The 16,927-nt window shown below is 43.6% G+C and overlaps 1 protein-coding gene across 1 annotated transcript in view; it reads right to left on the reverse strand.

Annotated features, from left to right (window-relative positions):
* The window catches only part of TP53BP2 (tumor protein p53 binding protein 2), a gene marked incomplete in the record, with an annotated part of 1,836,298 nt that overhangs the window by 586,931 nt on the left and 1,232,440 nt on the right, over positions 1-16,927 (reverse strand). The window contains 1 exon segment of the mRNA XM_044060198.1: positions 581-1,389. Within this exon segment, the coding sequence (XP_043916133.1) occupies positions 581-1,389 (809 nt within the window).

Genomic DNA, 16,927 nt, shown 5'->3' on the forward strand with positions numbered 1-16,927 from the left:
CTTCTTACTCGCATACAACCATCACTTCTAGGACCAAAAACTCTTTTCCATTCTCTTTTACTATATCTGACGGACAACTCAAGGTTGAAAACATTTGCTTCTAAGAGCTAAAAGGATTCTAGTCCCCCCCGGCAAGGAAAGAACTGCCACTCCCCAAAGCTTTTACCTCAAACAAGTACCTTAAAGCAATACTGGAAGATACACAACTCTTGAGTACTGTCCCTCATTTTCTGGATGCCCATCTGAAGCGCTTGTTCACTTTTCTTAGCACTTGTGATTATCCCAATTTAGATTTTTTGCAGTTTGCATTTAAACTTTTTCTGCAACATTCACTTATCTCAAATTTATACACCAGTAAGCCTCACTGTCAAGTTACACTATGCTTTTCACTGTTTTATGCAATGGGACAGCTGTGTGAACTGGCAGGAACATTCACACAATCTTTCCAGTGTGTGTAGAAACTTAAAGTAACAGAAAGATCAAAAAGATTATTTTTTTTCTTCTCTCCTGTAAACATGATTGACGTATAGAATGTGCACTAAACCCTTTTACTGATTTCTCAGTGTACTGCAATACTTACTGGTGGCAGTGAAAACTGTCCTGTAATTTCAGGTGGATTTAAGTTAAAGGTGTCCTCTCCCAGGCTCTCAGAATCCCCAGCAATAGGGTACGGTGGGGGAGGATATGGTGGATACTCTTCTATGTAAGGAAGCATGGCATCAGAATCCTCTCCTTCTGGGCCAGGTAGCAAAGGCTGTTCATTCTCGAGTATTTTTCCAGGCAGTGGTTCAGGATCTGATGAAGTTACAGATGCTGCTAGTTCCTCTGAGCTGATATTTTCATTTTTTGGTGAAGGAGGTTGGTCAGGTGAAACAGGAGAAATTTCTTCTTCAGGTACAGTTTCATTCTCTGTTTCTGTGCTTGGATCTTGTAGACTTTCCGTCATGCCACTACTTTCAACATGTAGTGAAGATGCAGGCTGTTTGGGTTGGTAGAATGGATTTGAACCTGTTGTCTCTAAGGCAGCCAAAGTAGTTTTTTGGTAAAGTAACTTCTTGATGTTTGGTCCACTGGGCCCCTCTGGTTCTGTTATTGAACTGCGTTTCTTCAATGGTCTTGGTGCATTAGCCAGTTTCTTTCTTAAAGCCTCTAAATCGGCATCACTCTGGTTTCGATAACTACCTGAAAGGAAAGGCAACAGTTTTGTAGGGCTAAGAGGTCGAGGATTTCTTTCAGTTTCCTGATTCTCTGTCGAAACAGTAGCAGAGTCGGTCTCAATTTCAGGGCTGTCAGATTTGTCATGGTTCTCAGCATAAATATTCTCAGATTGTAAATTCACAGTGGGAGCACCAGATGAGTTACCTCCAGGAACAACAGGCTTTCCATATACTGTAACAAAAAAACTAGAGTTAGTTAACAGTTAATATACTTGTCATCATGCTGTAATCAATAAACTCACTAAACACAGTAATTCCTTCATCTTACAGAGAAGCAGGTTAGCAAAATTGAAGTCCTTTCACCATATAGGAATTTTGTTAATGGACAATGTTGTTTCACCTAAACTATTTATGGTGGTGCACTGCTCTTAAAAAGTACAGTTGTGTACACTTTCACTGTTGCAGTCATCACATTTGGGTTATCCCTGCCAGGGTAGCCCTCCGGCTGGCCTGAATACCAGAGACTTAGTATTTCAGTGTCGGTTGCTGTCACTTGAGGACTGACGTCAGGTCGTCAGTAGTATAAAGTAAGGCAGCCAATGCCATTACATCAGTTTTTCTTACCCTAACCTGTCAGAAGCCCCCCCAAGTAGGAGGCCAGGCTCTGGTGGAAGAAACTCCACCAGTGGAAAATAAATACCAATATGTCCCTTGTAAAGCAAGGAGAACAACAAGTTAGAAAGGTAACAAAAGGAGAAAGAGAAGAAGGGGGATGGAGGGAGGGAAACCAGGACTGCAACAGTGAATACACTCGAACATCCACATTTATGGCAAGTGTACACAACTGTACTATGTTCTTCGTATTTCACTGTTGCAGTCATCACATTTGAGTTGATTCCCAAAGCTGAGGAAAAAGGTGGAAGCAGTCAATGAAACTAGGGGCTGTCTAAGATGCCCTGCAATACTGCAGAGGCAAAACCTGCCCTGTATTTGGAGAAGAGAGGCAGGTGGTAATGCTTGGTAAAGGTATTAACAGAAGTCAAGGTGGCAGCCTCCAGGATGCCCTTGGTGGGGACTCCTCTGAGGAAAGCGGCAGAGGTGGAGGCTGCTCTGGTGGAGTGTGTCCTGACCCCCTTGGGGGGAGGCTTTCCATGCTGTTTGTAGCAGAAATGAATGCAGTTTGCTATCCATTTGGAAATGGTTTGTTTGGAGATAACTTTGCCTTCTGCCCCTGTAGCAAATCTAACCAGCATTTGATCAGACTTTCTGAAGGATTTAGTCCTGCCTAGATAAAATCTGAGCTGTCTGTGCACATCAAGAGAGTAAAGAATCCTTTCCCCCTTGTTCTGGGGGGTTAGGAAAAAAAGTGGGCAAATGAATGGTTTGGTTGAGAGACACACTGGACACCACCTTGGCCATGAAGGATGGGTTAGTTCTGAGGGATACCCTGTCTGCATGGAAGATGATGAAGGCTTCCACAGCCATGAGTGCTTGCAGCTCAGAGACTCTTCTGGCTGAAGTGATGGCCAGAAGGAATGCTGTTTTCCAGGAGAGAAATTTTAGCTCTGCAGAAGAAGCTGGTGTGAAAGGGGGCAGGGTGAGCTTTTCCAATACGAAGTTAAGGTCCAAAGCTGGTGTTGTGGCCCTTCTAGGTGGCCTCAAGTTGCTAGACCCTTTTAGGATCTGTTTGATCAAAGGGTGTGAGAAAAGGGGCTGCTCAGTGGGAAAATGAGCAGAAATAGCACAGGCATGAATTTTTATAGAGGAGAAAGAGAGGCCACTGTGTAGTAGGTCAGGTAAGTAATCCCGGGAGGGAGGGCTGTGCCGTATTGACTCCCTTAGCCTGGATCCTGGGGCAGAACCTTTTTCCATTTATCAGCATAAGACTTTATGGTGCTAGGGCATCTGGCCTCATGGATAACATCCAGAACATGTTTACTGAGACTGGCAGATTGGTTTGGGGTTAGGGAATAAGCCAAGCTGTCAAATTGAGTGTCTGCAATTGGGGATTCATGAAATCCCCTTTCCTCTGGGTCAAGAGGTTTGGAATCTGAGGAAGATGCCATGGGGGTAGTGAGGACAGACTGTGCAGCAAGGGGTATCAGTGCTGCCGGGGCCAGTCTGGAACTATAAGAATGGTCCTTGCTTTTTCCTCCCTTATTTTGAGCAGTACCCTGGGGGTGAGAGGTAGGGGAAGAAAGGCATAGACAGATAGATTGACCCAGGGAAGGACAGGGCATGCACTTTCCAAGCCATGCAGTGATGCTCCCTGGTGCAGAATTTGCTGAGCTGCTGGTTGGAATGGGAGGCAAAGAGGTTGACCTTCGGCGTTCCCCATTTCTGAGTTATTAGGGTGAAGGTACTTCTGCTGTGTTTCCAGTCATGTGGGTCCAGAAGATTTCTGCTTAATTGGCCTGCCAGAGAATTGAAAGAGCCTGGTAGGACTTGTGCTAACAGGTGTAGTTGCATGGCAGAGGCTGTGTGCCAAAGGGTCATGGCCAGCCTGCATAGAGGGTAGGAGTGAGTCCCTCCCTGTTTGCTGATGTACCACATCACAGTGGTGTTGTCTGTTTTGATCAGGAGACCCCCAGGAGAGAGAAGGGATTGAAAGCTATCAAGACATGCTGCACAGCCATCATCTCTTTTTGACTGATGTGCAGAGGGATTTGCTGTGGGCTCCATTGGCCCTGTATGCACCTGCCGTCCAGGTATGCACCCCAAGCGTAGTCTGATGCATCTGTGGTGAGGGTCTGGTTGGCGGGGGGGGGCATTCCCTTGTTGTGGGAGCATGCTGTTGCCCACCAAAGGAAATTTTTTTGAGGCAAGGTATTATAGGTAGAAGAGTTTCCAGGTCTTGAGAGTGTTGGCACCAAAGGCTCTTTAGGTACCACTGAAGTTTCCTCATATGCAATCTGGCATATGGAATGAGTAGTATGCAAGATACCATGAACGCCAGAGCTTGCAGGATCTTTTTTGGAGTTGGCTGGGGCCTGGTGGCTAGCTGAGAGAAGTAGGCTGTCAGGAAAATTTGTTTCTCTGGAGTAAGGTATGCCATCTGGGATGCTGTGTCCAAACTTCCTCCCAGGAAGATTATCCTTTGGGTGGGCACCTGTTTGGATTTCTTTTCATTGATAGTGTACCCTAGGATGGTTAGTAGGGTCTTTACAAAGGCCAGGTGCTTCAGCAGCTTTTCCTGGCTGTCTGCCTGAATAAGGCAGTCATCTAAGTATGGGTAAATCTGATACTTCTTTGTCTGCAAAAGGCAATGGCTGGAGCCAGACATTTTGTGAAAACTCTGGGAGCAGTACATAAGCTAAAGGGAAGCACAGAGAATTGAAAGTGTTGAGATCCTGCCCTGAAGCGGAGATGTTTCCTGCATGATTCCCTGATAGGAATGTGGAGGTAGGCCTCTTTTATATCTAGGGTGGCTAGCCAAGCGTCCTTGGAGAGCATGGGTATAGAAGCTGCTGGAGGGTGAGCATTTTGAATTTTGGGATCACCAGGAAGGTGTTTAGAATGGATAGATAGAGGATGGGGCGCCAGGTGCCCTCTTTTCTGGGCACCAGAAAAAGTCTGGAGTAGAAACCGTGGCCTATCTGTTCTGCAGGAACTTGCTCTACTGCCCTCATAGACAGCAGAGAAAGGATTTGTTTTTAGGCCTCTGTCCACTGATTTGGTGGTAGGTCTGAGAACCCTTTTGGGGTTGGAAGGGTGTGGAAGGAAAATTTGTATCCCTGGGACATTATGTTCAGAACCCAATGGTCCTTGGTAATGGTGGCCCAGGTGCTTGAGTGAAAGGACAGTTTTCCTCCTAGGGGTAAGTGAAGGTGGGCAGAGGGAGGCGGTGGAGGAGGTGAGTCATTGTGAGTTCTTACTACAAGGGGTTGGGGCTTAGAACTCCCTGGTTTCGAAGTGGAGATAGCCCACTGCTTATATCACTCCATTCCCTGTGGCTGCTGTCTTGGGGGGGGGGTTTGCTTCCACGGGGCCTAGGCTGGGGCGGTTTACTGGGAGCAGGAAAGGACTAGTGTTTGGAGGAACAATGCCTGCTGAACCTAGGGGGCTGGACCTGCAAGAAATCCTTAACTGTCTGCATAGATTTTGCTTTTTCTTCCATCTTTTTTAAGACCTTTTCTGCCTTAGTACAAAAAACCGGAGCCAGCAAATGGTGACTAAAATGGGTATATTTAACAAAATAACATCCCATGAAGCCATTTTTTGTTTAAGGTGTTCCAAGGTATGCTGCTGAAACTTCAGCATATGAAACTGACAATTTAGTGCCCTGCTAGCAAGAATAGCTGAGGTGTATACTTTTTTACCCTATCTGTCCAATGCTTGGGAACCCCTGTCGGAGGGGATGGGATTCTTAGTAGAGGTAGCTTTAATCCCTTTTGGCCCTTGAGAAATGACCTCAGGGTCAGCTGTAGGATATTTAAAAAGATATTTGAGAGAGTCAGGGACTCTATAGTACCTGACAGGTTTTCTGGTAGCAGGAGGAAGGGCGTCAGGAGTCAAGCTGGATTCGAGGAAAACAACCTCCACAATATCCAAGGGGAAATCCTCTGGGGGAGGGGCTGAAGGAATGGAATCCTCAAAAGTGGAGAGGCGTTGCATGCCTTCATATTCAGATGCATCAAATTCATCTGAGTCTTGTTCAGACAAAAACTACAGGGGACAGATCTCTTCCTTTTGGAGTAGGTTGTTTGGCTTCACCTGATCAGCATGATAAGGTCTTCTGCCACTTTATGCATTTGAGACTGAGGCAAGGTAGCAGGCGCCTCAGAGTGGGTGTGGTTCGTACCCTGGGCCTGAGAAACTCGGTAGTTTTAGAAAGAACGGTAGTTGTGAAAGATGATGTCAGTTTGTGTCGAGATTTGGTAGTGTGAAGGCCTTCCTCAGAAGCCAGTACCTGCTCAGCGGCTCCGGACCCATCCAAGGTTGAGACGACCGTAGGATCCTTAGTCGAAGAAGCATTTTGCGGCATACCAGACTCCGAAAGGGTCTCAGTAGCGGCCTGCAAATCAACAGAAGTGGGCATCAGGAGCTGCGAAAGCGCCTCACTGAAGCACCAGAGAACTGACGACTAGCTTAATGGAAGTGTCGTCAGTCGGTTTGGACCTGTGCGGTCTGTCTTTATCTTTATGTTTTTTTGGAAGATCTGCTGTCGGATGGCTTACTGAAGCCATATCAGAATGAGGACTGTAAGCAAAAATATCTGGCTACAAGGGCCCGACGACGGATAGTTCTGGTATTGAACAAAGCACAGAAGCGGAAACGAGGGATGTCGTGGTCTGGGCCTAAACAAGTGATGCAGCAACAGTGAATGTCTTGGTGTGGTATTTGCTTTCCACAGGTGAGACAATTATTACATTTTTCTGACATCGGTTAGTGCAAGAAAAAAAGGATCTCCAATGGGGTACTTAGCTTTAGAAAACTTCAATTCGGTAGCCGAAACTCGGGTAGCAGCCGACTGGCACTCGTGCGAACTGCTTCTACTTCGGGCTCCTCGGCAAGAAAGACTGATGTAATGGCGTCGGCTGCCTTACTTTATGCTACTGACGACCTGACGTCTGTCCTCAAGCAACAGCAACCGATGCTGAAATACTAAGTCTCTGGTATTCTGGCCGGCTGAGGGCTACCCTGGCAGGGATAACGCAAATGTTGGCTGCAACAGTGAAACACGAAGAACATCAAGACAATACAGAGATCAAAGGGAAAAATCCAGAGAGAGAAAGGGATTGCATGTTAAAAGAGATTGCTGCTTGAAAAATGCCTTTACATCTTTCCAGATACTTTATAAGGAGGCAACAAGTGGCCATGACCATCTATGTGAGAACAAGAAAAAAAAAAGTTGCAGGGAAAGCATGGGCCTATTTACAGTAGCATACAGGATGAAGAGGATTAACAATATTTTGGAGATAACATATGCCTATCCAGTCTAGCATATAAATGACAAATGGTAACCCAGCAGACCCTGTAGCAATTTGGTAACCCCAGCAAACCCTGTAAAGCAAACTACATCCTATTAAGTGATAGTGTGTCAAAATTCAATGCCCCTCTCAACTCCAAGTTCATAGCAAGCTATGCGGAATTGTTCACAGAGACCCTGTCCAACCATGTAAATGGCTGTATAAATGATGTACCTACCAGAAAAGTCCAAAACAAGCTCTAAAAACAAACCACACTGATGAAATCCTAACCTTAACAGGATACATAACAAAAGGAAAAATGTCATGGCTAAAATCAGGAAGAGAAACTCCCATAATGATAGGAGCTGTTAAATTAGTTAGTCCTCTTAGTTTCCTGTTTAGTTTAAGTCTATATGCAAACATAGTTTTGCTAGGGTGGGAACTGCAGCATGTCTTCAAAAGCAGACACCATGGGTACATTAGTACATATTTGAGATTCCTGGATGATATGTTTATTTTATGGAAGGGGAAAAGTACAGTTGTGTACACTTACCATAAATGTAGATGTTGGAGTGTATTCACTGTTGCAGTCATTACATTTGGGTATTCTGCTGGCAGGTTGCCCTCAGTCGGCCTGAATTCCAAAGTCTTGGGTCCTGCGTCGGTTGCTGTCTTCTCTTCCATGACGCCAGGTCGTCAGGGGTATAAAACATGCAGCCGACGCCATTTTCTTTAGTTTTTCTTGCCCCCGATGTCAGGTGCCCCTCAAATAGGTAGCAAAATTTATGTATATGTATGTGTATATATATATATATATATATATATATATATATATATATATATATATATATCTATATACACACACACACACACGCATCAATATAAACTTCTCCTTCATCTACAAGCAAATACACCACATAGGTTGTAGGCGATAGAGAAGGAAAGATAAACTTTAGAATGACAAGGGGATGGCGGGAAGGTAACCTGGACTGCAACAGTGAATACACTCGAACATCTAAATTTATGGCAAGTGTACACAACTGTACTATGTTCTTCGTGTTTCACTGTTGCAGTCATTACATTTGGGTAGAATCCCAAAGCTATGGTTGGGAGGCTGGAGCTAAACAGCATTAGGTGCAGCTATAAGGCCCTGCAGCACCTGGTAATGCTTTGTAAAAGTGTGAACACAACTCTAAGTAGCAGCCCTTAGAATTGTCTTTGGTTGGTACTCCTCTGAGAAAGGCTGCTGAAGTAGCTGCAGCACTGGTGGAATGAGACCTAATGCCCTTGGGCACAGGTTTACCATGGTGTAAGTAGCAGAAATAGATGCAGTGGCTTGTCTGCTTTGAAATAGCCTTTCCTTCTGATCCTGCAGCATATGACACTAGTAATTGCTCAGTTTTTCTTAGAGCTTTAGTCCTGCTCAAGTAGAATCTTAGCTGTCTGTATACGTCCAAGGAATGCGGAATTCTCTCCCCTTTGTTCTGCGGATTTGGATAAAAAGTTGGCAGATGAAACGTTTGGTTAAGAGCCACACTGGTAACCACCTTAGGCATAAAAGTAGGCTTTGTGCTCAGAGACACCCTGTCTGGGTAAAATATGATAAAAGGCTCTACAGCCATGAGGGCCTGTAGCTCTGAAACTCTTCTTGCTGAAGTAATTGCTAGCGGCAGAGCTGTCTTCCATGATAAGAACTTTATATCAGCGATAGCAGCTGGTTCAAATGGTGGCAGGGTGAGCTTTTCCAACACAATTGAGGTCCCATGCAGGTAATGGTGATCTTCTAGGAGGCCTTACATTTTTGGCTCCTCTAAGATACTGCTTTATTAAAGCATGAGAAAAGATTGGTGGCTCTGTATTGTACTGAGCTGAAATGGCAGAGGCATGGATTTTGATTGATGAGAAAGACAGGCCTTTGTCAAGCATCTCAGTCAAGTATTGTAATATCTGAGGAATATGTGGTTCTGCTGTATCAGTTCCTTATGCTTGATTCCAAGCACATCAGCATAAGACTTTCTAGTACTAGGCCTTCTGGTTTCCAAAATGACATCCATCACAGCTTTACTGAGAGGTGTCGTTTGTATGATTACATGATTAGCCATGCTGCCAGGTTCCAAGTCTGTAGTTGATTGTGCAGGATCTGATTGTTTTACTGGGACAGTAGTTGCGGTCTTTGAGGCAAGGTCCAAGCTGGGACAAGTTCCTTAGGACTGGGTACCAGTATTGGCGGGGCCAGTCTGGGGCAATTAATATCATCTATGGCTTCTCTTGTCTTACTTTTGGGAGGACCTTGGGTAGAAGAGGCAGAGGAGGAAAGGCATAAACGGATAGGTTTTTCCAAATGAAGGATAGAGCGTCCACTTTCCATGCGATAAGTCCTTGTGCAGAATCTTTTCAATTGATAATTCTGAGGAGAGGCAAAAAGAATTATGTCTGGGCTCCCCCATTTCTCTGTTATCATGCTGAAGACTTGTGGATTTAGCTTCCACTTGTGAGAAACAATAAGGTTTCTTCTTAAATAGTCTGCCAGCGTGTTTTGTTTTCCTGGCAGGAACTGAGCTTGAAGATGTATTTGGTAGGTCAAAGTGTGTCCCACAGTGCCATGGCTAATCTGCAAAGGGGGTATGAGTGTGTGCCCCCTTGCTTGTTTATATACCACATGACTGTGGTGTCGTCCATCTTTATCAGTAATTGCCCTGGATGAAGTAAGTCCTTGAAGGTTGTTAGGGCATTTTGAACAGCTAGCATCTCTTTCTGGTTGATATGTAGATGCATTTGTTTTGGTGCCCATATGCCCTGAATGCATCTTCCTGCCATGTGGGCTCCCCAGGCATAATCTGATGAGTCTGTTGTTAAGGTGTGGATGGCAGGGGGTAGAGTGAAGGGCCGTCCCATGTTTTGGTGACACGCCTTTGCCCACCATAGAAACTCCTGTTGCAGACAGGGAATGAGAGGAATCATTGTTTCCAGACTGTGTGAATGCTGACTCCATAAACTTTTTAGGTACCATTGAAGTTTCCTCATATGCAGTCTTGCATATGGAATTAGTAGGATGCAGGATGCCATGTAGCCCAGAGCCTGCAGAATTTTTCTTGCAGATAACTGTGCTTTTGTTGCCATCAGTTTGAAGTAAACAGTCAGTTGCCTTTGTTTGTCTGGCGTGAGGTAAGCCATCTGGGCAGTTGTATTCAAGCTTGCACCCAGGAATGTTATATTTTGGGAGGGTACCAGTTTTGATTTCTTTTCATTTATTGTGTATCCTAGACGTGTTAGAAGCCTTTTCACAAACGCCAGGTGTCGAAGAAGACTGTCCTTGTTCTCTGCTTGAATGAGAGAGTCGTCCAAGTAAGGATATATTTGTATACTTGTCTGCAAAATGCAATTACTGGTGCAAGGCACTTTGTAAAGACCCTGGACGCAGTAGATAAGCCAAAGGCCAGTGCAGAGAATTGGTAATGCATTAAGCCAGCCTTGAATCTGAGGTATCTTCTGCACAACTGTCTTATTGGGACATGCAGGTATGCCTCTTTTAGGTCTAAAGTCACCAGCCAAGCATTCTTGCCCAGCATGGGCAGAAGCTGCTGTAAAGTCAGCATTTTGAATTTTGGAATGTCCAAGTATGTGTTCAAAATCGATAAATACTGTATTGGCCGCCAGGCCTTGTCCTTTCTGGGTACCAAGAACAGTCCTGAGTAAAAACCTTGTCCTTTTTCCTGTTCTGGTACTGTCTGAATGGCTCTCATATCCATGAGTGACGTAACCTGTTTCTGTGCCTCTGCCCACTGATTTTTTGGCAGATCTGGCCAACCATTTGCCATTGGCAGAGTGTGGAAATGGAATCTATATCCCTGTGATACAATGTTTAGTACCCACTTGGTCCTGGGTTATTAACTGTTTTCCCCCTATGGGTGCTGCCAAATGATAAGTGCTTGGTGTAAGCAGAGGGAAGTCATTGGGATTGCTTTCTGTAGTTTTGCGCTTTATCTCCTCCAGATTAGGAGGTGGATGAGCCCCATTGCTTTGACCTATACGAGTCTTGCGCTTGGTATCTGGAACCCTTAGGGCACCTGGATTTGCCCCTTTGAGCTCTGTCTGACACAGGAAAGGAACAATTTTTTGTAGGCCAGTGTCTACTAAATCTTGGTGGCTGCACTAATAAGAAGTCTTTAACAGTTTGCATAGACTTGGCTTTGTCTTCCATTTTCTTTAAAACCTATTTTGCCTTAATACCAAACAAAGAATTATGCTGTAAAGGTGCATCTAGCAATTTAGCTTTAACATGATCAGGCAAATTTTGTTCCTTTAACCAGGCATACCTCCTAATCACAGATCCAGAAACTGCGGCCCTGCAGGAGGCCTCTACAGAATCAAAACCACATTGCAAATTATGCTTTCCAACTTGTTCAGCTGCATGCAATAATTCCTGCAATTCTTTATTTTCTGCACATTCTGAAATCAACATCAGTTTCAGCAATCCCATAACATGTTGTTGCTACTTAAGCATATGAAATTGACAGTTTAAGGCCTTGATTGCCAAGGTTGCAGATGTATAAACCTTTTTTCCCCATCTGTCCCAGTGCCCTTGAATCTCTGTCAGAGGCGGTAGGATTTCTTGCTGTTGAGGCCTTAACTCCCTTTGGGCCCTGTGAAATAGTTTCAGGATCAGCAGCAGGGTTTCTAAATAAAAATGTATGTGAGTCAAGGACCCTGTAATATCTGTCAGGCTTACTGGGAGCCAGAGGTAAGGAGTCAGGGGTCAAGCTCGACTCCGAAAACACATCATCCACAATATCTAAAACAGGGGGAATGGCTAAAGGCTTGTGTTGAGGGAGAAGAAGGAAATCCCTGAGCCTCTTTTTTGATTCTGAAATGTCTTGACTCCCAGTGAAAATGCTCCCTCAAAGTATGCAAGGTTTCTCCAAATTAATAATCCTCAGGAGGAGATGCAGATGGAATAGACTCCTCAGCATCAGAATCTACATAGGGAGGTATAAATAATTCCTGACCAGAAGAATCAGAAGAAATAGAAACCTGATCTGAAGATTCATAATCAGTGTCTTGCATAGGCTTCTTATCTGGAGGGGGATGGTTACCCCTCATCAAGGTAATAAGGTCTTCAGCCATTTTGATCATCTATTTTTAGGAATAGAGGCCTGTCCATGTGGCTCATGCGTCAGTTTTTTAGTTTTAGAAGTTGCTTTTGTCTTTGGTTTTGCAGCTGGCGTCGGTTTGATAGTTAAATGTTGAGGTCTGAATACACCCTCAGAAGCCAGTGCCTGCTCAGGAGCTCTGGACCCATCCGAGGGAGATACAGCCGTCGGTCCAATACCTTGAGTATCTTGAGGCATGCCGGACTCCACATGGGTGATGGTAGAGGCCTGCGACTTGAAGGTAGCGGGTGTATCAGGGGCTGCGAAAGCGCCTCACTGAGTACCGGCAAACCGGCAACTGGCTTAGGAGAAGCTTCGTCATCAGTTTTGGATCTCGACGGCCTTTCTCTGTCCTTTTCTTTGAGTTTTTTATGTACTCCGGTAGTCGGATTGCTATCCAACGACATTTCTGGGTAGTTAAATCTAATTCCAAAACACTTTGATGCAAAAATATACCAACACTTAATAGTGCATTGGTTAAATCTACCACAAAACCTACAGCCAGGCACGTTGTGATCAGGGCCTAGGCAAGGAATACAGTACAAATGGAAATCCTTATGAGGTATTTGCTTCCCACAAGTAATACAATTATTAACTTTTTCTGACATCGGTAAAAAGCAAGAAAAAAGTCTCCCCAGCGGGGTACTTGGCTTTAGTGAAGACTTCGGTTCTGAAACTCAAACTCGAATATTTCAGTAGTTGGCCGACCGGCACTTGCGAAATGCTTCTGCTTCGGGCACCGCGCGGCAAGAAAGACTGGGGAAAATGACGTTGGCTGCATGTTTTATATCCCTGATGACCTGACGTCATGGAAGAGAAGACAGCAACCGACGCAGGACCCAAGACTTTGGAATTCTGACCATTTATGCAGATTACCCAAATGAAATGACTGCAACAATGAAACATGAAGAACATCAGGAGGATATTCCATAGTTCATTAACAACAGCACAAACTTTTTGAGATGTACATACGAGACCCAAGATCTTGAAATTAGTTATTTAGATGTAAAGGTCTCCAAAATTCCTGGTGGCTTTAAATCTAATGTGTGCCGCAAGCCTACCTTTTGCAATAGCTACTTGCATTTTCATAGTCATCATCCTCAAAAACAGAAAAAAAGCGTAGTGAAAGGTCAGGCAATTAGAGTAGCCAGGATGACTTCAGAAAGGGAAGACATTATTGTAGGGCTAGAGCTGGTGAGGAACATGTTCCTCGAAAGAGGATATCCACCCCATTTTCACAGAACCCATCATTAAAGAAATTTCTGATGAATGGGGAAAGAAATACAAACCCCTTTTGAGTTGTGGTGACATCAAAATACGATCCAGTGAATACTTTAGGAGCGAGTCAGACAATGGTTGTAGAGAACTTGGAACTGATACCATCTCTGGTATGCAGGCGAATAACTACAGTAAGGCATTCATTATTCAACACAGTCCCTTTTCTAATAGGAGTAAACATATTCTATATGAAAATTGGGGAATATTTAAAACGAATAGCGAAATATATAGGAAGGTGGGTGAAAAACCCATATTTTCCACAAAAGTGGGTAAAAATATCTAAGTAAACGTAGAAAATCACTTAGTGGGGCAGGGTCACATTGAGGAAAGTACTAAGCCATGTGGCCGATGTTCTCAATGTGGATACATACTGCATGTTCCTTCCTTAACATTGAACAACAGTTTAGTGTTCTGCACTTTAGAAAATACAATTGCTACAAGAACATGATAGTGTATATTGCACTTTGTAACACCTGCCCATGGTTTTACATTGGAAAAACCAAAAGGGCTTTAAAATGCAGAATTTAAGAACATTTTTATGAAATAAAAAATAAAAAGGAGACTAATTCCTTTACAGACACAAAGTAAACTGTGGGGGATACACAGGATTTAAATTTGGAATAATAGATACGGTCAACATTGATATGGGGGGGGGGGGTGACTGGAAGAACCTCTTGAGCAAGACAGAACTCATGTGGCAACTTAGGTTAGCTGCCAACTTTCCTCCAGGTCTCAATGACCATTTATGCACTGACTCAGTACTCAAGGAAAAAGCTAATAAGATAACATAATATATTTGAATTTACAAATAATCATGTATTTTACATGGAAGATGTTTTAATATTTTACTTGCGTGTATAAAGAGGGTGAAATAGTAAGGAAAGTGTTCATTTGATACAGCCAAAGTTTTTTGGGGGTTTAATATTACGCAAGAAAAAAATTTAAATTAGTGTACTGATTTTACCAAGTGTTTGTTCATTATGGTTGAATGGATTCATGTTTCTTTAAAAAGTGAATGTGAGCTGGGCATTCCTTAGGAATACTGATTGACTGCTTATTAAGAAAGAGTATTTAAATGTTTTAGGGGTGAGGTTTAGTTTGTTCTGATGAAGTCAATTCGTTGATGGAAGTGTTCAACATGAAACACTGTGTATTTGGACTGTATACTAGTCTTTTATTTGCTTTTATTCATTAAAAGGAGTTTTCCATGGTCCTTTTGGTGCATTATTTTTCTGTAGTTTTGGTCTGTTGAGCACCAACACACCTTCATTTGGTTTAAGTCTAACAAGGCCAATTATGAGGTCAAGACAGTCTCAGACTAAAGACAACCACAATGCCTTCTACAGCTGTGCCCGAAACATCAAAGGCAGCACACATCAGTGGTGCAAAACTGGTGGTGCCACCATTACTGAGAACAGTGACAAAAAGAATTTGCTGGCTAGTAAATTCAACTCAAACTGAACACATGTCAAAAGTAATATGGCTTTTGACTAACACGGGGCCAAGGTAGTAAGGAAAGCATTCTATGTCGCCCAAATTATAAGTAAGGGCATAGCATACAGGTCTGAGGAAGTCATGGTGTCACTGTATTCAGCCCTTATCAAATCCATCATGGAGTATAATGCCCCTTTTGGCATGTATCTGACCAGACATATGCAACATTTGGAATTCAAGGGGAATCCAGGGTATAAACACATCGTCTTATATGGATTGCCTTAAAGCCTTATCTGCATACTTGGTCTCCTACAGGTGAGAGAGATACAATCTATGCCTGACATACAAGGCATCCTTGCACCAGCTCTGATGGACCTTTTGCACATCCACAAAATGAAGAACATCAGAACCACTAGATACAATTATTTAAATTTTGCTTGTGACATAAATAAGATATGTTGGTGAGATAGATATGCGTCTCAGAGGATCCCTCTTTGCAATGGAACAGGCTCCCCCATCCATGTGAAGTACAGTCTATCACTAACCCTATTTAAGTGTTACCTTGACCAATGCATAGGAAATCGGAAATTCACTCCAGGTCTGGCCTCTATGTCTATGATAGGTAAAGGCAGACAGTAATGGCCAAACTAACATAGCCACCTCACATAACCTCTAGAAATTTCCTAACATACTTCCCTCCTAATACATCGCCTCACAGTAAGACGTTGTCCTGTTCGATTCTCAGCTAAAGCGTCTTCTGTGTGGAGACATATACTAGTCTTTTATTTGCTTTTATTCATTAAAAGGAGTTTTCCATGGTCCTTTTGGTGCATTATTTTTCTGTGGTTTTGGTCTGTTGAGCACCAACACACCTTCATTTGGTTTAAGTCTAACAAGGCCAATTATGAGGTCAAGACAGTCTCAGACTAAAGACAAACACAATGCCTTCTACAGCTGTGCCCGAAACATCAAAGGCAGCACACATCAGTGGTGCAAAACTGGTGGTGCCACCATTACTGAGAACAGTGACAAAAAGAATTTGCTGGCTAGTAAATTCAACTCAAACTGAACACATGTCAAAAGTAATATGGCTTTTGACTAACACGGGGCCAAGGTAGTAAGGAAAGCATTCTATGCCACTTCAAATTATAAGTAAGGGCATAGCATACAGGTCTGAGGAAGTCATGGTGTCACTGTATTCAGCCCTTATCAAATCCATCATGGAGTATAATGCCCCTTTTGGCATGTATCTGACCAGACATATGCAACATTTGGAATTCAAGGGGAATCCAGGGTATAAACACATTGTCTTATATGGATTGCCTTAAAGCCTTATCTGCATACTTGGTCTCCTACAGGTGAGAGAGATACAATCTATGCCTGACATACAAGGCATCCTTGCACCAGCTCTGATGGACCTTTTGCACATCCACAAAATGAAGAACATCAGAACCACTAGATACAATTATTTAAATTTTGCTTGTGACATAAATAAGATATGTTGGTGAGATAGATATGCGTCTCAGAGGATCCCTCTTTGCAATGGAACAGGCTCCCCCATCCATGTGAAGTACAGTCTATCACTAACCCTATTTAAGTGTTACCTTGACCAATGCATAGGAAATCGGAAATTCACTCCAGGTCTGGCCTCTATGTCTATGATAGGTAAAGGCAGACAGTAATGGCCAAACTAACATAGCCACCTCACATAACCTCTAGAAATTTCCTAACATACTTCCCTCCTAATACGTCGCCTCACAGTAAGACGTTGTCCTGTTCGATTCTCAGCTAAAGCGTCTTCTGTGTGGAGACATGCGTGAATGGGCGTACCTTCGTTGAAGGTTGTGCGTCAGGGCTGGCAACTCGGTACGTAAACATCTACTGCCAATCATTAGCGGACCGGAGTTCCGCTGTGGCAACCCCTAACCGGGAAAAGCCGAAATATGCAACTCTCCTCCTAATACATGCCCATGATACACAGGGACACAACTGGGTAGGG

Source organism: Protopterus annectens, chromosome 1.part2 (assembly GCF_019279795.1).
Source record: "Protopterus annectens isolate FY-2018-M chromosome 1.part2, PAN1.0, whole genome shotgun sequence".
In the NCBI taxonomy this organism is placed as follows: Eukaryota; Metazoa; Chordata; order Ceratodontiformes; family Protopteridae; genus Protopterus; species Protopterus annectens.